The 24,188-nt window shown below is 49.8% G+C and overlaps 8 protein-coding genes across 8 annotated transcripts; 4 read left to right on the top strand and 4 right to left on the bottom strand.

Annotated features, from left to right (window-relative positions):
- Positions 1–967: 967 nt before the first annotated feature.
- Positions 968–2,989, bottom strand: ALT_6722 (DNA-directed DNA polymerase eta; the record flags this gene model as incomplete). The annotated part of the gene is made up of 1 exon (XM_033561880.2): positions 968–2,989. One exon carries the CDS (start codon positions 2,987–2,989, stop codon positions 968–970), a length of 2,022 nt encoding a protein of 673 aa, XP_033417771.2.
- Positions 2,990–6,499: 3,510 nt separating this feature from the next.
- Positions 6,500–7,523, top strand: ALT_6721 (putative transcription factor RfeG; the record flags this gene model as incomplete). Its single annotated transcript, XM_089600121.1, has 3 exons — positions 6,500–6,625; positions 6,742–6,786; positions 6,885–7,523. The coding sequence occupies 3 exons, from the start codon at positions 6,500–6,502 to the stop codon at positions 7,521–7,523; spliced, it is 810 nt and encodes a 269-aa protein (XP_089455583.1).
- A 1,590-nt stretch (positions 7,524–9,113) lies between these two features.
- On the bottom strand, positions 9,114–9,441 carry ALT_6720 (NADH:ubiquinone oxidoreductase subunit NDUFA3; the record flags this gene model as incomplete). Its single annotated transcript, XM_033561878.2, has 2 exons — positions 9,114–9,160; positions 9,258–9,441. The coding sequence occupies 2 exons, from the start codon at positions 9,439–9,441 to the stop codon at positions 9,114–9,116; spliced, it is 231 nt and encodes a 76-aa protein (XP_033417769.1).
- A 452-nt stretch (positions 9,442–9,893) lies between these two features.
- Positions 9,894–11,458, top strand: ALT_6719 (dolichyl-diphosphooligosaccharide-protein glycotransferase; the record flags this gene model as incomplete). The annotated part of the gene is made up of 4 exons (XM_033561877.2): positions 9,894–10,035; positions 10,088–10,198; positions 10,265–10,974; positions 11,033–11,458. The coding sequence occupies 4 exons, from the start codon at positions 9,894–9,896 to the stop codon at positions 11,456–11,458; spliced, it is 1,389 nt and encodes a 462-aa protein (XP_033417768.2).
- Positions 11,459–12,600: 1,142 nt separating this feature from the next.
- On the top strand, positions 12,601–17,982 carry ALT_6718 (putative lipase C16A3.12c; the record flags this gene model as incomplete). Its single annotated transcript, XM_089600120.1, has 7 exons — positions 12,601–12,712; positions 12,808–14,029; positions 17,068–17,185; positions 17,236–17,258; positions 17,339–17,367; positions 17,426–17,435; positions 17,562–17,982. The coding sequence occupies 7 exons, from the start codon at positions 12,601–12,603 to the stop codon at positions 17,980–17,982; spliced, it is 1,935 nt and encodes a 644-aa protein (XP_089455582.1).
- Positions 17,983–18,696: 714 nt separating this feature from the next.
- On the bottom strand, positions 18,697–20,508 carry ALT_6717 (putative 3-methylcrotonyl-CoA carboxylase, beta subunit (MccB); the record flags this gene model as incomplete). The annotated part of the gene is made up of 2 exons (XM_033561873.2): positions 18,697–18,991; positions 19,067–20,508. The coding sequence occupies 2 exons, from the start codon at positions 20,506–20,508 to the stop codon at positions 18,697–18,699; spliced, it is 1,737 nt and encodes a 578-aa protein (XP_033417764.2).
- A 411-nt stretch (positions 20,509–20,919) lies between these two features.
- ALT_6716 (isovaleryl-CoA dehydrogenase) lies at positions 20,920–22,526 on the top strand (the record flags this gene model as incomplete). Its single annotated transcript, XM_033561872.2, has 6 exons — positions 20,920–21,094; positions 21,168–21,255; positions 21,310–21,404; positions 21,475–21,710; positions 21,775–22,052; positions 22,115–22,526. 6 exons carry the CDS (start codon positions 20,920–20,922, stop codon positions 22,524–22,526), a joined length of 1,284 nt encoding a protein of 427 aa, XP_033417763.1.
- A 112-nt stretch (positions 22,527–22,638) lies between these two features.
- Positions 22,639–23,779, bottom strand: ALT_6715 (uncharacterized protein; the record flags this gene model as incomplete). The annotated part of the gene is made up of 2 exons (XM_033561871.1): positions 22,639–23,619; positions 23,702–23,779. The coding sequence occupies 2 exons, from the start codon at positions 23,777–23,779 to the stop codon at positions 22,639–22,641; spliced, it is 1,059 nt and encodes a 352-aa protein (XP_033417762.1).
- Between the last annotated feature and the right edge of the window lie 409 nt (positions 23,780–24,188).

Genomic DNA, 24,188 nt, shown 5'->3' with positions numbered 1-24,188 from the left:
AAGCTGCCGAGGGCCAGAAAATACTGATGGATGCGTAGCTTGCTGCGATGTAAAAAGCATGGATTGAGCCTTGCCAACGAACAAGGTCTTCGCTGATGTCACCGCTCAGGATGCCATGCAGTAGTCATTGTCGGTGAGACGTAGATACGAGCAATCCAGCGCAGAAATTGAAGCCACGACAATAATTCATAGGACTGAAGCAGGAATTAAAAATGCCGACTTTGAAAATAGGTTCATACTCCAGTCTGCATGGTTCCTTGAACCGTGGTTCGTTGGCTTTTGAGTCAACTCAGCTGCAAGTTAATTTCGACTAAGAGAGTTGAAAACTACGGTATCTCGCTTGGCGATGGCATTCATTAAAGAGCGACATGCTCTCTGTGATTTCTTAGGCATATATTCAACTGTGGACTAGCTCTCTCGCTACATGTCGGTCCTCTCGGGGCGAACATCTTAGTTGATATAGTTCTACTGGGAAAAATCTTATGTGATGACTTGTGGTAGACAAAAATTCTTAAGATTGAGATGCAGTTAATGTTATCGCCTCAATGCAGGGCCGGGTGCCAGCTGCAGCTTTCTGAGCAAGTTTGAGCCACAGACAGCCAATTAAGCGAGCGTTATGCTAGCTCACAAAGTTAACTTTCCTACAAAGGCTCTGGACGGAATGATGCTCCCTACACACGATGGTTATATGCGTTTTGGAATAATCTCCTGAAAGCCGTGAGGCTATCAATCTGGAAAGGTACACAATAACAGCAACGTAATCACATGGAATGCTTCATCGAGGAAAAGACCATGCACCATCAACCAACCTTAAAAGTGTGGAATTGATATCAGGGTAACACTTAGAACATTCATAGGTTTAGGCAATACTGCTTGATTGATATGCCCACACCGTTCGCAGTACGGCCGCTACCTAGCAGACTAAGAGATTGTCAGATGTTCGAGCGACAGCTAATTGAGCGAGCCATCATCCGAAACTGAGCCGGGTCTGTCCTTTCTCTGGCTTTCCGCGAGCACTGCGACCACCTCTTCTACGAGCTTGAAGCGTATCCGAATCATTCGGACGCGACATCGGCTGACTCTTTCTAGCTGTCCGTCTTTCTTCAAGTTCGAGATCTTTGGCGAAATGCCAATCTTCATGCTCGTTCTGTTCATCGATCGGGAGCGATTTCTGGCACCGATAGCACGTATATGAAGCGGATGGGGTCGCAATCGTTTGAGCATCTGGCAAAGATGATTCGCCGTGGAGTGAACCTCTACCGTCGTCTTCATTTTTCTCACCAAACTGTGCTGGATCTGAGTCTAAGGAGATAGCTTCAGAGGCAAGTTCAGAGGGTGAATTGAAGAATCGCCTGATGCCGCTGCTGTCGACCTTCCTTCGTTTTTCGTCATGATGATTTGACCCCGTCCGTTCCGCTGAGTCCGGATTTCTCATGGCTTGAGCGGCACTTTTCGCCGGTTCGCCTCGAAGTAAGAAGCTATCTATCGCCTGATTCTTGCTGACTCCATCTTCAAAGCCACCAACGCTCAAGGAGAGGTTCGCACATGGCCATGCACGTCCATCGCCTATGACCTGGCGGAGCAATGTTCTACCAAGTTCGAACAAAAGACTCTCGTCGATTGTTGCCGAACCCGGAATGGGAAGTTGGCGAGAGCGTACTTGACCGCCTTGTCTATGATGCAAAGCGACAGTTTTCGGACGGCGTCTGTTTTCAAGCACGCCGTCCTCAACAAGGCGACCGTAAATATCGGCCGCGAAGATCCGCAGCCACTTTTCGGCTTGGTCTGCAGAATTGATGCTCGGCCTGAATGACTTTGCGGATAACATGGACTTGATTTGTGTCCTTGGATTCACCTCGCTCTTATCTTCACCACGAATGATTCCGTAGAGCCAGCTGGCAGTGTCATCATCAAGCTTGGCACGAAATTGATCGAGTGGCACTTGTAGCAGATCGCTCACTTGCTCTGTACCGAAGAGAGTGGTCACCTGGTCTCCGAGTTTACCTCCAAGCATTCTGATCTTGGTAAACTTGTAGCCACCCAGAAAATGCTGAATCGCGCGGTTTCTGACGATTGTCTGCTTGTTTGGCTTGTTACAAGCGCTTCCCAACTTGGCCATCATCTTGTTCCTGGCGATGCCCCCGGAACAGGTATAGCTGAGCTTGTTCCAGACAGCTGTTCGGACTGACCGAACGATCTCCGAGCCTATGAGCATGGCAATATCATCCCAGTCAGGATCATCAACTTCCGTCTCATTCTCATCGAGGTCTATCAAGCAGTCTTCGGTACACCATTCCAACGCCGTCGTCGGGGGGCGAGGCAACGGGGTACTGCGTTCGTCACCTTGCGGTCCGATACGCAGTTCCGGGTACCGCTGAAGCAATAAAGCGTATATGAGTGGCGACAAGTCGATAAATACTTCGTCAATACTGGCCTTTTCGAGGCTAGCAGGCTGGACTTGATAGTGCGAGCCAATTCCATGTTCGCTGTCCACGAGTTCCGCGTGCCACCTCGAAAGCTCTTCCTTCATCACTTTCAGAATCTTTCGAGATTCTGCACGATACGGATCCAAGCATACTTTATCAGTACTGATATTCTTGAATGCGTCTTCCCTGTAAGCCCACTTTCCGCCCTCTCCCTCGCGAAACGTGGCCACGTGCTGCAGAACGATCTCGGGACAATGCTTCTGCGCTTCGCTGGCTGACATCATTCTGCTTATCCCGAAGGACCGAGCGGGATAATTGATGGCGATGAGCGAATCCCATTGCCGTACAGCGAGAGGCGTCTCCTTCGGCGTGCCCAGCCGTACCATCTCACATTGTGCATAAAAGGCATCGAGGTCAATATGAGCGATTACCCTCAGTGGAGTCGCCGTCGAGCCCTGACGTAGAAGCTGTAGTTGGCGGTAAGTGAACTGAGACTGGCATTTCACGGAGCTGCTGGGCGAAGACGACAAAGCGGCAGAGGGATCCGGAGACGAGCGAGACATGTCGAAGCGGACTGTATCATAGACATGGCGAAGTCTGTATGCATCAAGTGCTAGGCTTGAATTCGTGATTGTAAGGTCGTCGATGCACCATGCTTTGGCCTGGAAAATTTGGTTCTCATCGCGTACGTCGGGTCGACTCCAAAGACATGGGTTCGGGATATCTTTGCTGAGATCCCCGCCATTACCCGAAACAGTTAGCTCCCATGTGATTGAATACAGACCTGAACGACAATCCACTGTTTAGATTGAGTGTGAGAGCCATGCCTCAATGTTGAACTGTGTACACATTCTCGCTCAGATAGGCAGACTTTGAGCGCATGGATAGGTCTATAGGTTCAAGTGGGCTGGTGTGAATTATTCCAGCTGAATACCTCTGGGCATCAGAAGATTGAAACCACGTGACCTGATAAATGCTAATTGGCTCTAGGTAGTGAGTTACAATGACTTGTGCACCACACCTCCGTAGCAAAAGAGCCCTTCAAAGCAAGACAGTCGAAACAACATTGTCCTCAATTAATCAAGGCGTCGTCGCAAGCGAGGGCACTATGAGCCAATTACGTCTGAGCACTCTGGAGATAGATTGACTACATCGTTGGCCAGAGAGCTTCGGCTGACCAGTATTTCAAGAAACACGGCAAGGGATAGCAGGTCCGAATTCGGCAACTCCTGTTCCATGCAACTGCAAGGCCGAAGGATAGATGCAGCAACCAATGGAGATCATGCAGCAAGAGAGGACACCTGTTGTGATATTATTTGAGCAGCAGATATGTGTCTCAGCAGTTCTACCGCTCGCAAGGCATGGATCACCAAGATGCCATGGTCTGGTGATGGCCTTTGAAGAATAGAAGAGCCTAGGTAGGGCGTTCAAGGCAATTATGAGCGCGCCATTCAGCACGCGACCATCAATGTAGTAGTGTAAGGACTAAGGAAAGGGAATTCGTCATGAACCCTGTACTTGGTGGTGAAAACGACCTGTACCAGAAGCTCTGAGTCTGCTGTCTTGAGTCTTAGCAAAGCGTGAATCACGTAATTACGCTTTAGATGACACATTACAAATAAAGATCAAAGCAAAAAAGCTGGACGAGGCTAGGATGTTGCGTATTCTGGAAAGCTGAGAAGAATGCATTGTATCATCATGAAGAGAAGCTGGTCATGCAGCCGACCAAGTGAAGTCAAGTGAGGGTGCTGAAGTACAATGATGTAGATGCAGCAAGTACCTTTGCTGAGGAAACAGATATGGTAAGGCTATTGGCCACAGGAGATCATGATCACCATCAGAGGCGATAACAAGGCAGGGACTTGCACTTTTCAAGAGTACATCGCATGCACCGGCCATAGTGAGGCGGCTGTCACTGGGGCTCCAGTATCTCAAAAGTACCACATTCTCACATGATGAAATTCATCCATGGAAGAAGGACTGAAAAGCGCCCAGCACAACCAGAGGTAGATTAGCGGCCCGGTGCGGGTACAATTTTGTTACCTTAGATTGGCGCACTTGAAGCCTTGGGTCTATATGCTGGATGGACGAATGAGCGGTTTGGGATGCCCAAAGGCCCCTCTAGCCCGCCACGCATTTCTGCCCAACTGTCTGCACTCTGCCGATTATCTGCTCGCTACGGACTACTGAGGGCCAATCCCCAACGCCCCCTCCTTCGACCTGCTCTGCCATTTCTTCAAGCTATTGTCCCTCACTGATTTCGTACGCGGAGTGCTCAATCTTTCCTCTGTAGCTGACTGGTACTGGTAATACTGTTAGGTCTCCCCAGCCAGAATCTGCAAACTCCAAACTGGAACAAGTGGACATGCATATCAGCATGTCTATGAGGTGTCTTCAGGAACTCTTCGAAGTGTGAGCTACGAAATGAGTCACTACGGCGATTAACAATAGATTCAGATATATAAGCGAACTTTGGAAAGAGTCATATGGGCAGATCTACCTTATCCTCACTAAATGGACGGAGAAAGCAATTAAGTACCATAACGGGGCTACGAAGTCTCTACTCACCGTTGATGCGTTCTCTGAATATTTCTATCTACCTCAACTCAGTGTCGCCTTCTGAGTGTCAACTTTCCCACCTCTGCGTCTATTCACTGGCTGGAAGGCTAGATAGTATGACAGCAGGTATATTCAGTGCAACTTGACAGCTTCGATCTGCATCACTTCCATGAGTTAGGTTTTTCATATTCTGATCTATTGAAGGATGGCCAATAGACCGTATCACCGTCAATAAGACTTGCCGAAGAGTCTCATATTTTGCCTCCTGCCTTACCTAGACACTACTGGCCAGAGGGACGGTGTCCAGACAATTATTTTTCAGGAAGCGCGACTACCTAGACCATCGAAAATCCTCTGCAAGCCGTATTTGTCACCATGCATGTTTTGGGGAGACTTTAACGCAGTCATCGGATGTGAGTCCACTCTCGGTAGGTACCTAGGAACTGAGGTAAGGCAAGGTAGTCTCGTACAGGAAGTATCTGCTTACTCCGTAGTAGGTCAATTCTTAATCATCATTATTTTTCTTTTTCGTATTTTCTTTTCTTTTTTACCTTTCTTTTCGCCTCGATCATTATTTATTTTCGGAGTTCTCACCAATGATAATGTGGAGTCGTCGTGGCACCAGACAAGGCCAGGCAGCCCAATACGCCGGCCCAACAGCCCAAATGGCCAACCGCGCCCTTGGTCGAATCGAATGAGCAACAAACACAACCCACCAGCCCTTGTTTTTCCCTTGCCAATGTGCCAAATGCCCACACCCCCTCTCTCCCTCTGTGCGCTGAGCTGGCGTCTTTAGCCTCTCTTATCTCCCCGTCCATTTCTCTTCTCTCCCGCGTAGATAATTTTCTTCCTCTTCTTCTTCCTTCCCTTCTGTTCCTTCTAGTGCGCAACCTGGCAATTGTCTCCCCCGCCAGCCCGAAGAATTCCCTTACAACTTCTGGAGTGTTGGAGGTATCAGACTCACCACCGCCAAACCGGAGAGAGACACCCCACCCAAAGCTTCACCCCTGATCCCCTCTCCTAGATCCTCGGTCATCCATTCCGGCCTGAATTTTCGACTTTTCCCTTGCATGACTTGGTCGCGGTCCTTGAACCTATATCACTAGAGAGACAAAAAGAAAAGAAAAGAAATCACCTCAGGATCTTGGAAGACAGCCCTTGACAGCCGTCCGTGGACAGATACGCATTACCTGGATTTCTTCTTTCTCCTGGTAATAATCACCCAGCCAGCAGTTCACGTCTTGAAGCTTGCATTTTAAGTGTGTGCTTTTTGCGAGACGGAAAGGAAATATCGGATAAGCCTTGAACCATCAGCCTTGGAGTTCCCTGGACACGGCCTAATAGAACCGTACTTGTGCTGTTTCTTTTGCAATCAACCCAAGAGAGCATCTTGTCAACTTCCCACTTCCTGGATACCTCGGCTACTTGTTTTATACCGCCCTGGACTTCGTTGTGGCCACTTGGATCCATTGCATTTAATCACTTAATACCGGATACCTTCTCCCTGGAACAAAATGACTGGACGCCATGGATATGAAGGACGCCCGGAGCGTCAGAACGAGTACTTTATCCCTGGTGATGGAATTAGCCGGGAAGTCATCCAAGCAGACATTTGCCGTTACCTTGGAAATGATGCACTCGTAAGACCCGGAAACCATAATGTCTGTTTCCCAGTCTCTCCTATCTTAAGATCAACCAAGCAGTTCAAATCTGTCAAATCCTACCGTTTGCTCTCCTACTGACTCATTGCGAACAGGGTCGTCAGGGCTACTTCATCCGTGCTTATCGGAATCTGACTTCTGTATGTCCAAAATAACCTTCTCTCAGTGCGAAATCGATCGAAAGCAATAGAGAAAGAAAGAAAGAAAGAGAAGACTTCAGGCTGACTGTTACGCTCAGGAAATGATTGCTGATCTCAAAGCGGACTCAGCGCGCTGGGAAGCAGACGTCATGCGTCGGGCTGACCAAGGCTATCCGAGAGGTAGTTACATTCACGACTACAACGTTCGTCAAGCCCCTAACGTGGTCCCAGCGCCTTACGCATCTTCTTCTATTCATGAAGTGCGCCAGCAAGGAGGCCCATCACCGCCACCTGCGTACTCTCAACCACCTAGTCAACCCTATGTGGATCCATACACTCAGGCCCCGTACGGTGCAACCCAGAGCCCCCCATACACAGCTCCATCATCATATCCTTCAAGCCATTCGCCTTTTGCGGCAGGACAGAATCCCTACCCTCCGCAAGTCCCTTACTCTGCTCCAGGCCAGCCCGCAGTGTCTGCCGACATGCACCCATCATACACCTACACGAGCAACACTGGCTATCCCTATGAGAACGGGAGAAGTAATGCTCCACGCTACACAGGACCTGGCTATGAAACTGAGTCGGACTATTCCCCGGTCACCTCTGGAATGACTTATCCTGCCACAACAGCTCCCGATCCCCGGATAGGAATGGATCCCAGATATACCCCGGAGTTTGACCGCAACAGGCCACAGGCAACAAGAGAGAGCCAGGCCCCGCGTCGAACCCGGTAGAGAGACAAAAGTTGATGCCTTTTCTTCGCTGCTTATATCATGATACCTCCAAGGACTCGTCACAAACCCTTGGCTATCCTGGGTAAATCAACCCTGGAAAATAATGAATCTACAGAATCATCCTGGAGTACTGCGCATATTGATCCTGGCTGTTCTACGGGGTCTCTGTCTTGTTTATTTTGCCTTTGGGAAATTCCAAGCCGAAGGAGATCTTTTGAGAAAAGCCTTCATATCCGACTTGCAAGTTTGTGGAGCCATTATCTGAGAGTCCGGGACATATCGCCATGGATAAGCCTTGGAATTTCCGTTACATTTCACTTGGCACCTCAGGCGACGCTACTCGCTGATACTTTCCTTGCCTGGCTAATGGCATCTAACTCTTGATACCGGGCCTGCCATATACCAATGGTGTGGATGGCTGGAAGAGAGATCTGTGCAACGAGTTCCTAGAGGCGGCTTTTTGGCTTTGCATTGTATCGGCGGTTTTCGAGCACTTTGTTCGATATACTTTACTTCTGTCCTGAGGAACATCCCCAATTTGCTTGCTCGGTGGTGTCCTGGTTGTCTGTTTCTCATGCTCTTTCCGGTTTCTTTTCGCTTTGATCGAGGAGTGTAACGGCCTTTTATCACAGTCCTGATTCTGATAGGAGCATCTGGCTGATCCAAAAAGCATCAGTTAGGAGCTTGGATGTTTTGGTGATGTTGTCCACGATCTATATGTAGATATGAGCATATATGGCGTTATTCCATTCTGTGTTTATTCAATGGATATTTATTGTTGGCACCAAGCAATTGATTGGCTATTCCTGCCTCAGTTTATTGAAGTTCGACTCCAAGCATTGTCGTCGGCCCTTTCTTTATTCCCTCTCCAAAGGCTGGTCAAATCGGGTGTAAAACATGGAAGGGTACGAGGTTTTCGGTGCTACGTTTTCATTAATGTATTAATTCCTCCATGCGTTGAAGGTCCAACCACGTTTTAGCCGCACGTTCGACGACGCCTGACTTATAACACTATTGTTGAAAAGGCAAATATTAGAGCCCATGTATCTTAGTTGGTCTTACTTTATTTCAACAACCCGTCGCTTCCACTCCTTGAGCCAGACATATCGGGAGCTTCGCGAAGCATACAGCTGCTCGTTCCGCACCAGCCTAGAACGGCATTTTCGTAAGAGGTGCGATCCAAGAGGAACAAAGTTTAAGCCGGTAATATGAAGCCGGAATTCCAAGAAGATGCGAATATGGAGAGAAGTAAAAAGGTCAGTTCAAACGAGAATGGTAGTGTCTGCGCTCTAAAATCATTTTCATGTACAATACACCGCTGCACTCGCACTGTCAAGCTCAACAAGGGGATTCACGAGTATGAAGACATCTGGTGGAAGGTGAATGCCCTGAAGGGCTCTGCGTCGGTAGCTCAGTATAAAAGATGTTAACCCGCAAGCACTTCCGATTGACGCAGCCTAGGTAATGGATTGTCTGTCGTCAGTGCCCGACAAAGTGTACCGACGCCCGATACTATTGTGATTCGAGTTCCCCCAATGAAGAGCATCCTAGCAAGTCAAATCAATTTCGCTCGTCCTCCCCGTGAGATATCTATTCGTCATCGTAGCCTTGCGGGATGTTCCGGGGTCCCTGGGGAACTGGGATTAGGGATTGCAATGTTAGCGTGCGAGCGCCACAAAGATAGAAATCCGATAGCAGGAGAGCATAGGAAAGAAGAAAATATCGAAGCCTTACGGGGATAGGTCAATGGAATAGGTTCCGGGTCAACATCACCGAAGAACCGTCTGATGGGGGGAAGGGTGACCAGCATGAGAGGACCTGTCGCTCCAACGACCAAGGAGTAGAAGATGGCTGGCTTCTCATGCGAGGCCCAGCGGAGGTACCGGAGAGGAGTCGACCAGAATTGGGGAGTAGTCATGGTTGCGAGACGAAAGGTCGATGATTCAGAAGGATTTTTGCGGGATTCGGTTGAAGCTCGTGAGTGGGACGGACGGATTGGATCAAAGGGTCAATTGAGCAGAGCTCGGCTCAAATCAGGTATTCTATCTTCCGGGAAGTCTGATACTTTGAAACTGGGTTGAATCGCGCCAGAGGGGCGGGTATCGCAACGGAGAGGGGGTATATCGTCGAATGGAGGTTGTGAGTGACGACGGCCGACGATTGCGCAGTTCAAAGCGGCGAAGAGGTCTTGGCACTCTCGGTCCAAACACGTTGCCCGTTCTCTCCAACTAAACGGAACTGACGAAGCTCCTTCAGAGGACACTCTCCTCTACCAATTCATTTCCCTCTTCTTTTCCTTCTCCTTCTCTGGACTGCAGTGACTTTCCTTTCAGCCAATTGCCCGCTCCGCTGTGCGGAATTCGATACACCATGCGGTGGTGCCTCACTCTTCTGGCATTCTGCTTCTTGGCAGTTGTACATGCATTAAGTAGCTCGGGCAATCGTCTGCTGGTTGTTTTGGAAGATGCCGCAGAAAAGGAATTATACTCGAAATTATGGGCTGACCTAGAAGGTGCTCTAATCTACTGAACTTCTGCGTCAACATGCTAATCATTAATTGGTAGCTCGAGGATATAACCTCGACTTCGAATCCCCCAAGAATGACAAGCTCAGCCTGTTCGAGCTCGGAGACCGAGTCTACGACCATCTGTTTCTCCTGCCTCCCAAGTCAAAGGGTTAGCGTTGCGCTTAGACATGTCCATATGCTCTGCTTTGTACATCTCAATTGACCTCTTGACCAGGCTATGGACCCTCCCTTACCCCGAAGAGCATTATTGAATTCATGAACAAGGACGGCAACGTCCTCCTCGCCTTGTCGGGCAAGTCCACAACCGCCAGCGCTATCAGCTCGTTGCTACTGGAGCTCGATCTCCATCTCCCTGTCGATCGTTCTTCTGTCACCGTCGATCACTTCAACTACGACACACTTTCTGCTTCTGATAAGCATGATGTCTTGCTACTCCAGCGACCAGGCAAGCTGAGGCCTGACGCCAAGGCTTTCTTTGATGGTGAGGGCGTCGTTGCATTTCCTAGAGCTGTTCCTCATACCCTGGGCGACGCAAACCCTCTCATTGCGCCCATTCTGCGAGCCCCCGCCACTGCATACAGTTACAACCCTAAGGAGGACGCGTCATCAGTCGAGGATGTTGCAGCTACAGGTTCGCAGTTGGCTCTGGTCTCGGCCATGCAGGCTAGAAACTCCGCTCGCTTCACTCTCCTGGGCTCCGTGGAGAGTCTGCAGGATCAGTGGTTTTCTGCGACTGTCAAGGCCCCCGGCGATGTGAAGCAGACGAAGACGGTCAACCAGGAGTTCGCCAAGCAGCTTACCGCATGGACATTCAAGGAAACCGGAGTGCTCAAGGTCGGAAAGATCGAGCATCATCTGGCTGAAGATGCTGAAATCACTCCAGAGAAGCTGAACCCTAAGATCTATCGGGTAAAGAATGAAACTGTAAGAGACAGCCATTCGAGGTTCCATTGCCTCTTTCCATGCTCACGCTTCTCAACAGGTCTTTAGCATTGAACTTTCCGAGTACGACTATGATCGTTACGTGCCCTTCGAGGTTCCAACTGGCGATGCTGTCCAGCTTGAGTTTACCATGCTGTCTCCCTTCCATCGCCTGAACTTGGAACCCGTCCGGCGAACGGATAACAGTACAGTTTACAGCACACGATTCACCACTCCCGATCAGCATGGAATCTTCTCCTTCCGAGTGAACTACAAGCGCCCGTTCCTCACCAACATCGAAGAAAAACTTGAGGTGACTGTTCGTCATTTCGCTCATAACGAGTACCCCCGAAGCTGGAGGATCAGCGGTGGATGGGTCTGGATTGCGGGCCTGTGGTCCGTCATCGCTGGCTTCTTGGTGTTCGTTGTTGCATGGCTTTACTCAGCGCCTTCTGCCGCTGCGCTGAACACAAAGAAGACGCAATAATCCTCTGTAAAATCTCAACGAATGATAGTTCGAAATGAAGCGTGTACTTGCGTGGGAAGCCCATAATTCAAAAGTATGTACAGTCATATGCCATAAGCCAGTAGGGTTACACAAAATCCGGAGACACAAACATCCCGCCAAATGGGAACTCCAAACCATGCGAGGAGATGAGAGCAAATGCCGCGCTATAATTCAGGACAGCGGATCTAGGCATTTCGCCAACCTAGTGAGTCGCGAGCTTCAAATATTAAAGTCCCCTAGTCTTCTCAGGGTCCATCTGTACTTCATTTCCGCTAATCTCCTTAACAGTTTCAAAGGCGGGCTTGCCGGCGTATAGTTGCTGGTGGGATTGGGATTTGCCTCCTTCGAGCTCCCTGGAAACTGAAATGGGCTGATTTCCACGGAATCGCTTTCGCATGTCGATCAACCCTCGCCTAGATTGTGCCCATTGTCAGCTTTATCACTGCAATAAAGCATGCATGTCGGTTCCACTCACTTGCACTCGCTGAATCCTTTCCGCAACTGTTGGCATTTCATAGGCAGTTCATCGACGAGGGGGGTGCTCAAGCATTCACGCGGGGTGTGCCGCTGGACCATGATGCAATCTGATTCTTGCAAACATTGCGCCAGTGCGTCTCCTGAGAAAAGTCGCCAGACTCATTAGTATCCAGATACGTTACATGGTAGGTGAGAGTCGCGGAAGAGATATAGAGCGTGCTCCGGGGGAAACGCCCCAACGGGTACAAGAAAATTGAGAGTTACTCACTTAGTTCTCTGCATGAGCTTGGCATCGTGCAGGTGTGCAGAAAGCGTGTCGATGGACTGCGCTGACGAACCACTATCAAACTGTCAGGTATCAGATCGTCGGAATCTCCTCGGCGGCGAAAATCCGGGCTAGCCTCTTTGGCTTCTGCTTGTCCCCGGATTAAGTAAGCATCACATGAAAATGAACGGCGCGATGCCGCATGACGTCGCGGTCTTGGTTGATCTCTTAAAAGAACGAAGCATTGACCATGAAGTGTTCTGTTTTAATCCTTGATTCAGCGCATCATGTTAGGTCGGTGCCGTTGAATGCGAGTGTCACTTCCAACACCCTTCATTAAACCACATCTGCCAGAGCAAGTGGTCAACATAACATCGCCATGGCCGTTCCACTGATCGGAAGACTGTTTTGGTTCGAATACCTTGCCCTTTTCGCGTCCTTGATTCTAGTGCTCCTGGAATGGGTGATACATTTTATTACATTCTGCCTGCGTAAGTATACTGAGGAGGCACCTCGGGTCTCAGTCTTCACAGTCTCCAATTGCAATTCAAGGCTCGTTCAGGGATAAGGGGCTGACCTAGAGCAGCGGAGCCTATAATCGAGTTCTGTCACGATCGTTCCAAGGCCTTATTCAATTTTCTGATACCGGGGGAGAGACTATACAAGCGTGGTAAGGAGGAGCAGATCGCTGCACAGGTTGCGCAGGCCTCCAACTTTGCAGACATTTGTGCCATTTTCGGATATGAGGCGGAGGAGCACATCGTGCAGACGAAAGACGGCTTTCTGATAGGACTACACCGCCTGGCCTATCGCAGAGGCGAGGAGGGTTGCCTCGTCAATCGAGGAGAGGGAACCCTCGAGAAGAAGGTTGTCTATCTCCATCACGGTCTTTTGATGTGCAGCGAAGTCTGGGTGTGTTTGACGGATGCTCAACGATGTCTCCCTTTTCAGCTTGTGGAGAGAGGATATGATGTCTGGCTTGGGAACAATCGCGGCAACAAATATTCCAAGAAGTCTATTCATCACTCTCCCCTGTCCACCAAGTTCTGGGGCTTTTCGATGGACGAGTTTGCGTTCTACGATATCCCTGACAGCATTAACTACATCCTCAATGTGACAGGACAGGCTTCCTTGTCGTATATCGGGTTCTCGCAAGGAACAGCACAGGCGTTTGCGACTCTATCGATTCATCCGTTGCTCAATCAGCAAATAGACGTCTTTGTGGCCCTTGCCCCTGCAATGGCGCCCTCAGGTCTGCGGAATCGCATCGTGGACTCGTTGATGAAGGCTTCACCCAACTTTCTGTTTCTCCTGTTTGGTAGACGCAGCATCCTCAGTTCCACCCCTATGTGGCAGACAATTCTCTACCCTCCAATCTTTGTTCGCATAATCGACGCATCGCTTTCAATTCTTTTCGGTTGGGAGGGCAAGAACATTAGCTGGTATCAGAAACTGGCAAGTTACCTGCATCTCTATTCGTTCACTAGCACAAAGTCGGTAGTGCATTGGTTCCAAATCATGCGGCATAGGACCTTTCAAATGTACGATGATGAAGTTCATGCTCCGTTCAGCGTTGTGGCCAGTCAACGGTTTTACAAACCAGTCAAGTACCCCACCAGGAACATCAAGACCCCGATTGTTCTTCTCTACGGTGGAAGTGACAGTCTGATCGATATCGAGGCGATGTTGCGAGAGCTCCCACGGGGGACGGTGGCCAAGTCAATTCCAAGTTATGAGCATTTGGATTTCCTCTGGGCAAGAGACGTGGACCAACAGGTGTTTGGACACGTTTTTGAGGCTCTTGAGCGGTATGGCCCCGGAGACTATAGCGGGACGAAAGGGCAAAGAGCAGTTAAACAGACCAACGGCTTGATATAACCTACAGCTCCAACAGAAACTGTTGCTGTCGTACCTTTTATTTTTTATGGCGGTCAGGTCTTTCCCTCTATTTTGCGTGGATGTACGAGGATACCAGGAACTCAGCGGTTTTGGTTGCTTGATATCTGTTGGACAATTACGTCAGAGCTTGCTCCAACATTCCGTTCAGTTATACACCATAGATCTGTCCATAGCTAGAGTCACCTCCAAATAGCACTTTCGGAGCGCTGCCTGACTTTCCGAATGGTCTTGGCTTTGGTGGTACTTCTTATCAAGGGTACCATGACATCCGACTTAGGCGAGCCATAAGATAGGCCTTGTATCATTGTCTCGAGGCTGTAGCGGCTAGCAGGCCACATAATGCAAACGTATTTCCCAGGAAAGTCCAAGGAACGTCTGAGGATGTGTGCGGAGCTGCCCTATGTGTGACACAATGATTGGCAGAGCGTGCTGTCTGTGTTTGATGGACAGACGCAGAGTGATGCCAGGCACCTGCATACTACGTTGCATCTCTACAGATAGTGAGAATATCTCCGATCTATCCACATGTACTGTTATCATCGAGATCTGTCCCAGCCATGATTCGACCTGTCAAGCGTCAGTCATATGATAGAGGGACAGTCTTACGCTCCCTTACCATGCCCCTCTTTTCCGGATGATTCTTCCGTGAATGAGTATGGCTTCCAATGTACAGTGCACTTCACCATGTAATGACGTCTGGCCTAAACCTAGGTACGTGTTCCTGGCAGACTGAGTTGTCATGTTTGTCAACATCATCGTCTACGTCAATTGTCTGCAGCACTAAACACAGCCGACAGGTTCCTACAATCGCAATGACAGACAAACTACTGATCCGATCTCGGAAAAAGAGTCGACAGGTAAGTTCTGGCAAAATATGTGCATGTTTCAAGGACATTCCTGGCATCCCCATTGAATGGAGGTTGTCTGCAACCCTGGTGCCATTATGTAGATCTCCAACTTTGAAGCGCCAAATAGGAATTCTCGTTCTCTGACTCTCAATCCTCTGGCATCAATATAACTCAGCGGTTCCCCGAAGAGAGCTACAGACAATACTTGGAGGGTATGTACATGTTGAATCTACTGAATCTGCGGTTCCCACAAAGTGACAAAACCTGCTTTTGGTGCCCGATTAGAACTGCAGGAGACGGCTTCTGTCATACCGGACGCCACAAATAGTCCTCCTAACCTCTATCGATTATTTCATTGAGTGACTTCTTTCCTATTTCAGCCGAATATTGGGCTTCTCTTCAACTGTAAGTAGCCAGCTTAGGCCTTCATCTCTATACTCCCGTCATTTCCCTCACCTTCCCTCCACCCGGTGTATCAGATCGGTTGCCTGTCAAGATCAATTTGCACATGACGGATGAGTTTTCACCAGTAATGATCAATATGGCATTGCCATGGTCGACTTGCCACCATTTCACTCCGTTCCCTGTGATCTGAGACTGTTCGTGGGAGCATTCAAGCCAAGCGTGCAATGCGGCCGTCTTTTGATCAGTCTGTGAAAATGTATCCTGAGCGTCGATGACTGGGACTCAGGACCGACACTCCGGTTATTCTTCTCCTCCAGGATTAGAATTCCCCAGACCCAAGGAGAACATGGGGAAAAAAAGCCGCAGTCACTGGTGGTTTCAGCGATACATCATTACATACGCCAACACCGCCATCGCCTTTTTGATAGGTCCTTTTGAGACACCAGTAACCACAACTCCATCACCGTTTAACCTTTCGTTGCAACGCTGACCCGAATAATGTCATTAAGACAGGGGGTGCCTATCGAGTTCTCGCGGAATTCCAAGAGAAATTCCATGGCCGTTCGCTCTTTTTCCTGAGGTTTAGAGTTTAATCGCGGATATTGGATCGCCCGTGGTGTCCACACAGCCATCGCAGATTCTCACCGCCGCCTAGTCGTCACATTCGGATTCTGAGTTCAAACCAGAAAACTGAGGAAGGGTCAGTGACCTCCCTTACGTGCAATTGCATTGCGTGCCATGTTGACCATTCTGCAGCGTGTCCAGTAACCAGTTCGATCTCAAGCCTCCCTCCGAAACGGAACCGCTCGTTATCGCTCCTCCCCTCTCCCCACACCCGTTCTTCGGTCGTACCAGGAGTGACCAGACTAGCCCGGCCTAGCCTCCGGACGTTTGAACCAATCTGTTGACATCAACTTTTTTTCCCTAACCTTTTTTTTTTACTTTTTTCGAGCGCATCGTTCCCTAATCACCACCGTCCCTCATTATCGAACCGGCGAACCTCTGGGTGTGATTTGATTAAAGGGCTGGATATAACCCTGCGTCGGAGGAATTGGTTGGCAATTGGCATCGGAAACTGATGTAACCGATCGCGTCTCTTCGCCCTTGCTCTTCCAGTGAGAGCCTGGAAATCAGACCAGACCATCACCCGACCAGCTACGATCTAAAGGACGATACCAGCAGCAGACCTTTGACATACCCTACCGAACGCTCTCTGAAACTCGATCGGACTTGGTTGCACCGCTCTGCGAAGCACATTGGCAACAGCGTTGACAGGTAGATAAGGCACACCTCCGATTGCGTTCCTTTGACGTTAGAGCCATGCACTGACGATCTTGCGCGAAGTCTATAAGGGCGACTGTCTATCGAAAGAGTCCGTACAGTCTCAATGCGGCCCCAGTGAGTCCTCCTGTCAGAGATATCCTTATTTGAGGGAGATTGCGTAACAGGTTACTGATGTTACAATGTGTCAATTGCTAGACGGGAATATCACATTGTGGTTCTAGGTGCTGGTAGGCATATTCTTTCTGTCGAAAGGCGCCCGAAAAGCCTTTTTCGGCTAACTGATTGTCGGTTGTCTGCGCTGTAGGAGGTGTGGGGAAAAGCTGTCTTACTGGTACGTACTCTTCTTTTCTTATTTCACCCTTGTTCCTCCTCCTTGCTCCTCGCAGTGAGAGCTGCGTCGTCGATTCAAGGATCTCCATCAATGAGGTACACGATCTGACTTTCGCAGCTCAATTCGTTCAAAATGTGTGGATCGAAAGCTATGACCCCACGATTGAAGACTCCTATCGAAAGCAGATTGAGGTCGATGTAAGTCACTTTCGACGTTTGCGCTGGACATTTGATGCTGACTTTTCCAGGGCCGGCAATGTATTCTGGAAATGTAAGTTTTCGCGGGACCTTGTTGTCTGGAAGAATTGCCACCGATAGCTTGAGAGTACTGACGCTTGAATTGTTCGAAAGACTCGATACGGCAGGGACCGAGCAGTTCAGTAAGTCCACCCGCTCTTGGATATTTTGGCTTTTTTTTTGGCTAACGAGATTCTGTAGCCGCTATGAGGTAATTTATCTTATGCACTCCTTTTCCGATGGTTTCTGTGCTTTTATAGCCAAGCATGTTAATCGTATAGACGCCAGCTTCAGCTCGCCACATGGTGCTAACTGTTTTCTTTCTTTCACTCTCCAGGGAACTTTACATGAAGCAGGGTCAAGGCTTTCTGCTCGTATTCTCCATCACCAGCATGTCATCCTTGAACGAGTTGTCCGAACTGAGAGAGCAGATTATCCGGATAAAGGATGATGAGAAAGTCCCCATTGTCATTGTGGGCAACAAATCCGATCTAGAGGAAGACCGCGCTGTTCCGCGAGCTCGCGCATTCGCACTTTCCCAGAGCTGGGGTAATGCTCCCTACTATGAAACTTCGGCGCGTAGGAGAGCGAACGTCAATGAGGTCTTTATTGATCTTTGCCGGCAAATAATCAGAAAAGATATGCAAGGAAACTCGTCCAGCGGTTCCGACAGTCTAGCGAGAAAGCGTGAAGGCGCCACTCGTTACGATAAGAAGAAAGAAAAGAAACGACGAAAGAGCCCCTGTGTCATCTTATAAACCCCAAATCGACAACAGCACCAGCGCTACGACTGCCGCAGGAAACCCCCCCAAACGTCCGATTCCCCGTTCATTCCTGTCCATCGGTTCTGTGTATCGCTGCTCATACATCTTGACTTCGAGCGTCATCCTTCACACTCACACATACCCCATCAATTGCTTACAATTTCCTCACGATGTGCCCCATATCATGCTACATTATACGCCATTTACGTGTCCTTCCCAACGGTAGAACGATGTTCAATTATAACGTGTTATTTTCAATATTACAAGTTGCCACCTGAGTTTCAAAGGCTGGAAAAGTTGTCGAGTGATCTCCTGACGATTTCCTTTTATCCCTTTTTCGACTGTCCCTTCTGTTTTGTCCTTGCAATTGGTATCAACGTTCCTCATGTTCTTGTCTGCCCTGGTCTCCTGAGAGGCTCACCGATTCCAGGAGAATCGGGTTGACTTCATTGCATCAGCTTGGTATCATGTTCCTACTATTCTTGTATACCATCTATTTTCTAGAAGAATCGAGGAATTTGCTGTCTTGACCTCTCCGTCACACTTCGATTTCTGCCCGTTACTGACTGGAGTAGGGGTCCACCTGTTGTCATGCTAGCTCAGGGAAAACGGGCAGCCAGTGTGTCTACGGGTCTACTGAGTCCAATCTATATGGAATGTACACAAAGCGAATTGCGTGAGTAATTATTGCTGGATTACGCTATAAGTTTACATTCTGAAAACACCAAAACGAGTCTGCACATCCTTGTCTACTCTGCCACCAAGAGCAGCCGCAAGGCTCAGGCCCAACACATGTCTCGTCTGTGCTGGCGGAATGACACCATCGTCCCAGAGACGAGCGGAAGAAAAGATCGCTTCCGACTCACGGTCGATCCGTGCTTTCAATTCCGGATCGGCGGTTCTACCGACTGCCTCCATGACAGCAGATAATTGTTCGGATCCCATAACACCTATCTTCGCGTTGGGCCACATGAACATTAGTCGTGGAGAGTAGGCGCGGCCGCTATAAGAGACGCAGCAAAGTTAGCCTAGTGCACTGTCTCTTTCGAGGTAAATACAGCATAACGAGGGCACTTACCACATCCCATAATTTCCTGCTCCGGCGCTAGATCCAAACACAACTGTAAACTTGGGGACGTCCGCGCAAGCCACTGCAGTCACCAGTTTGGCGCCATTCTTTGCAATGCCGCCCTTCTCGGCATCAGCTCCGACCATGAAGCCGGAGATGTTCTGAAGGAATAGCAAGGGGATCTTGCGTTGAGCGCACAGTTCAATGAAGTGCGCTCCTTTCAAAGAAGACTCGGAAAATAGAATGCCGTTGTTCGCGACGATACCGACCTGGTGGCCGTAGATACGAGCAAATCCAGTCACAAGGGTGGTTCCGTAGTCACGTTTGAACTCTGCAAACTCGCTGCCATCGACAATACGGGCAATGACTTCGTGGGCTGGTATCTGCCGGCGGAGATTGGTTCCGACGATGCCGTCGAGCTCAGCTGGGTCATAGAGCGGCTCCTTGATGGTATCTGCGGAGACCTGAGGTACGCTTGTTTTAGGGTAGTTGAGATTGGCGACGGATCTCCGGGCGAGGACAATGGCATGGGCATCGTCCACTGCCAAATAATCAGTGACACCGGAGATGGTGCTGTGTAGCTGGCCACCACCCAGATCTTCCGCGGAGACGACTTCACCCGTCGCTGCCTTGACCAGAGGAGGACCAGCCAGGAAGATTGTTCCCTGGTTCTCGACAATGATAGTCTCATCGCTCATGGCAGGGACATAGGCGCCTCCTGCTGTGCAGGGTCCCATGACCACAGAGATCTGAGGGATCCCGAGAGAACTCATTCTGGCCTGGTTGAAGAAGATGCGTCCGAAATGCTCCTTGTCAGGGAAGACATCTGCCTGGTGGGGGAGATTGGCACCGCCCGAATCGACAAGGTAGAGGCATGGAAGCTTGTTCTCCTGGGCAATTGCTTGCGCGCGGAGGTGCTTCTTCACGGTAATGGGGTAGTATGTCCCTCCCTTGACAGTGCTGTCATTAGCCACGATCATACAGGTAACACCCTCCACTTGACCAATGCCTGTAATAATGCCTCCAGCGGGTACGTCCTCCCCGGGATAGACGTCATGGCCAGCTAGGGGTGAAAGCTCCAGGAAGGACGTCCCTGGATCGATGAGCGCAGTGACACGATCGCGCGGGAGCATCTTTCCTCGAGCGACATGCTTCTCCTTAGCTTTTTGCGGTCCTCCCTGTGCAATGGTCTTGTGTAGACTGGCCATTCGGTCCACCAACTCTCTCATTTGTTGCGCATTCTCCTGGAATTCAGCGGAGGTGGTGTCCACCGCAGTGGGGAGCACGGAAATGGCGCTGGCATGATGCGGATGCGTATAGCTGGCCACAGATCGTGACGAGATGCGGGAGTATGTTAAACCCAGATTTCTTTGTGTCGGCAATCGTCGAGGATACGGAAGGGCGGCTGCTCTGGAGCACAAGCCCCGGAGGAGCGGAGATGGGGCACGCATTGCGGGGATGACTTGGAGTAAAAGGAAATGTTGATGCTCAGCCGATGTCTGGGGGTATTTATGGCATGGCCTTGACTGGAATCTTAAGAGTAGTCTCAGAAGACAGGACAGGGTCCTTAGGAGAGTGGGAAGTGATTTTGAGAAGGGAAAGACTGCGGGTTGGTGATGGAGAAGAAAAAGAAGGGCATGACGATGGAGTCCCCGGACTCCAGCTTGATCGGCTGCGGAGAAGACATAGCGACGATTGCCGCGTTTACCCGCCGCTGGCCTCAGGCCCGCTCCTCTCTCCGCCTCGCATCGCTATGTAAATGCAACCATCCTCGGCTTTGCTTTTGCTAAATATTGATCATTCCTTTTCGTTACCTGAGACTTCTCAAATCACTCCTGGAAGAGTGTTTATTCTCATTCACAATGGCTTCCGTAGCGTCTCTATTTCGGACTTCGTCCAGGACCCTTCGCAGGATGAGGACGCCGCTCATCTACACCCCCGCATCAAGGTCGTTGGCAACAAAACATCCCAAAGGATTCGTACCGCCCACCGAGGACGAGCTGCTGGAGCTGAGAGAGCGAGTACAAGAGTTCACACGTATGTTATGAGGCTTTTGTCATCCGATTCTCACGTTATCTCTGGCCTTCTCCGATACTTATGCGTATTCAAGGGCGCGAAATACCCGAGGAGGTCGCCGCTCGGACAGATTCACAGAATGAGTTCCCAGTAGAGATGTGGAAGAAGCTTGGAGACGCTGGGTTAGTGCTTCAAGGCATTTTCGTACCATACAGCAGCTAATTGTGTTTCATTAGGTTTCTTGGTGTCACTGCCAACGAGGAGTATGGTGGACTTGGAATGGGTTATCAAGCGCACTGTATCGTGATGGAAGAACTCAGCAGAGCTTCAGGTATTTGCCCCCTGCTTGCGGCTCTTCGAGGCCTGCTTTCGAACTTGAGGTTGACTCATTCGATCTACAGGGAGTATCGCTTTGTCCTACGCAGCACATTCGCAGCTCTGCGTAAACCAACTGTCCTTGAACGGTACTGAAGACCAGAAGGCTCGGTTCCTCCCTGGTCTTCTGTCCGGTGAGAAGGTCGGAGCATTGGCCATGTCAGAGCACTCCGCTGGCTCTGACGTGGTCAGTATGAAGACAGCTGCTAAAGCAGTCGACGGTGGCTGGGTGCTGAACGGGACCAAGATGTGGATCACGAACGTGAGTAGTGATCAATCCTACAACCGCTCTTGTGAGCGCTGACACTGACCTGACTACGACTTAGGGCCCCGACGCAGACTACATTGTCGTCTATGCCAAAACAGAGCCGGAGAAGGGCTCCAAGGGCATCTCCGCATTCGTCGTCGAAAAGACATTCAAGGGCTTCTCCTGCGCGCGCAAGCTCGACAAGTTGGGTATGCGTGGATCAAACACCGGAGAACTTGTTTTCGAAGATGTCTTCGTCCCCAAGGAGAATCTCCTCGGAGAGTTGAACAAGGGCGTCAGAGTTCTCATGGAAGGTCTCGATCTCGAACGGCTTGTCCTCAGCGCTGGTCCACTTGGGTAGGCTTCCCTGAGCGAAACATTCCATGTCTGAAGATGATGATGCTAATCGAGTTCAATAGAATCATGCAAGCAGCCCTCGACCTCGTGCTCCCATATACCCATACTCGCAAACAATTCGGAACCCCCATTGCCCACAACCAGCTTATTCAAGGAAAGCTGGCAGATATGTATACCAAGCTTTCGGCATCGCGCTCTTATACCTATGCTACGGCACGACATATCGATAACTCTGCAGCTACCGGCGAGGTTTCGATCCGCACGCAGGACTGCGCGGGCGCCATTTTGTACGCCGCTGAGAGAGCCACCGAGTGTGCTCTGGATGCTATTCAGCTTATGGGCGGTAATGGGTACATCAACGAGATCCCTGCTGGGCGGCTACTCCGGGATGCGAAGCTCTATGAGATTGGAGCCGGTACTAGTGAGATCAGACGCATGGTGATCGGGCGCGCTTTTAACAAGGAATATGCATAGACTGTATGAAAGACGAATGTATAGAGGGATTTCGATATCCTTTGCATCTAATTCTTGCATTATCTAAATATACGTACAGCCCGATTTAGGCCTTGTCGGTTCATGTACCAGTTTATTTCTGATTTGTCTTCTGCCTGGTTGATCTTCTGCCCGGGCCCGACGATGCAGTCGCGGCAGTTCCTTTTTTGCCAGCTGTGTTCAACACATTGCTTTCTGACCTTAACCTCTTGGAAGAATCGGTGCTGTTATCCTGATGCTCTTCGGCAATATCCGAAGCCTTACGTTTTCGATGCTTCCCGGAAGAAAGTGATGAACCGTTGCCCGCAACATCGGTCGGTTCGGCTTCAACTTGTTTCGTGGTGATATCGTCCATTTCCCGGTCTTCAAGAGAGCTCGTAAAGTCGTTCAATTCGGGAACGACGGGCACACTGGTGATAGATTCCATCGCTCTGCTCCTGTGTAGCGGAATCGATGACACAGACTCCGGAGGAGTCGATGCCAGGCTATTATCGGAGGCAGCGTCAGTTTCGCGAAGATTATCCAGCGAGGCGCCAGAGGTACAGTCTGAACTGTCTTCCTTTTGGCTCTCTTTTTGTAATAAGGTGCCGATTAATCGAGAGCGAGTATGTTCCTTGTCCGCCTTGAGATGACCCCGCTTGCGCAGACGTAGGGCAGGATGAGAATTTCGAAACACGTCTCGCCAGTTCTTTAGCAGTGCAACCTTCTCCCCATCACCCGGCTCATACAAGGTGGCCGTGTTTTTCTTGTCATCGGAGCTCTTCCATACCACTGCTTGAAAAGATGCCTGGTCTGTCTTGAATGCTGGTGATTCTGCGACAACTCCGCCGCGATGTAGCCTGTGCACCAATGTCTTCTGTTCCAGCAATCCTTGTCGCTGAATATCCTCAAGCAATTCTCCAGAATATCCGTCGTTCTTCGTTATATCCATCATGCGTCGCCTCTTTTCAACGGTTGGGTCGTCGTCATAATAATCATCGGACAATTCGTCCCAATCACTGTAAAAGTCCTCTACGTCGAGGGAAGGATCATCGACGTACAACGCTTCGTGTGTAGCGGCTTCAGCTAAATCATCCTATAACGTTAATCGACTCGTCAATATAATCAAGGACACGTCCGCTAATTAATTAGAGATTGCAGCGAGCGCAAAGACTAACAGCAATGGTCGGATCTGGTTCCTCAATCCAGAAAACATCTTCATCGTCGTATTCGTCCAGACATTCGTCATCTGACATTTCGAAATGCGAGACGACGTTGGCGAAGTCGGATCACAGAGCGATGAAATTGCACCACTTCGTTTCGAGAAAGCGTAACTAGGCCGCCAGGGATCGGAAGGACCTAAGGATCGCAGAAATTTTCCGTGGCGACAAATAGGCCTCGCGAGAGAGAAAAGAAAAGAGGCTCTTTGCAATAAGCAAGCACAAACAAGCAGTATGTCTCAATTGATCTCAAGTATAACAGAAACGACCGCAAATGATCAGAAAAAAAAAATCGACGGTGACGTCGTGTCTTCGGGCTGATCGCTGTCTCCGTTCGACTCAGAAACTTGCCGAGATTGACTGCAGGGTGGAGTAGGAGTCACGTGCATACATTTCCCCGCAGTTTCGCTTTGCGTCGGCTCAAGGGGGTGATGATAGTGTCATG

This window comes from Aspergillus lentulus, assembly GCF_001445615.1.
Source record: "Aspergillus lentulus DNA, contig: Alt12, strain: IFM 54703, whole genome shotgun sequence".
NCBI lineage: Eukaryota > Fungi > Ascomycota > Eurotiomycetes > Eurotiales > Aspergillaceae > Aspergillus > Aspergillus lentulus.
Note: the sequence above shows the minus strand (reverse complement) of the source record. Positions and strands in the feature narration are given on the sequence as shown.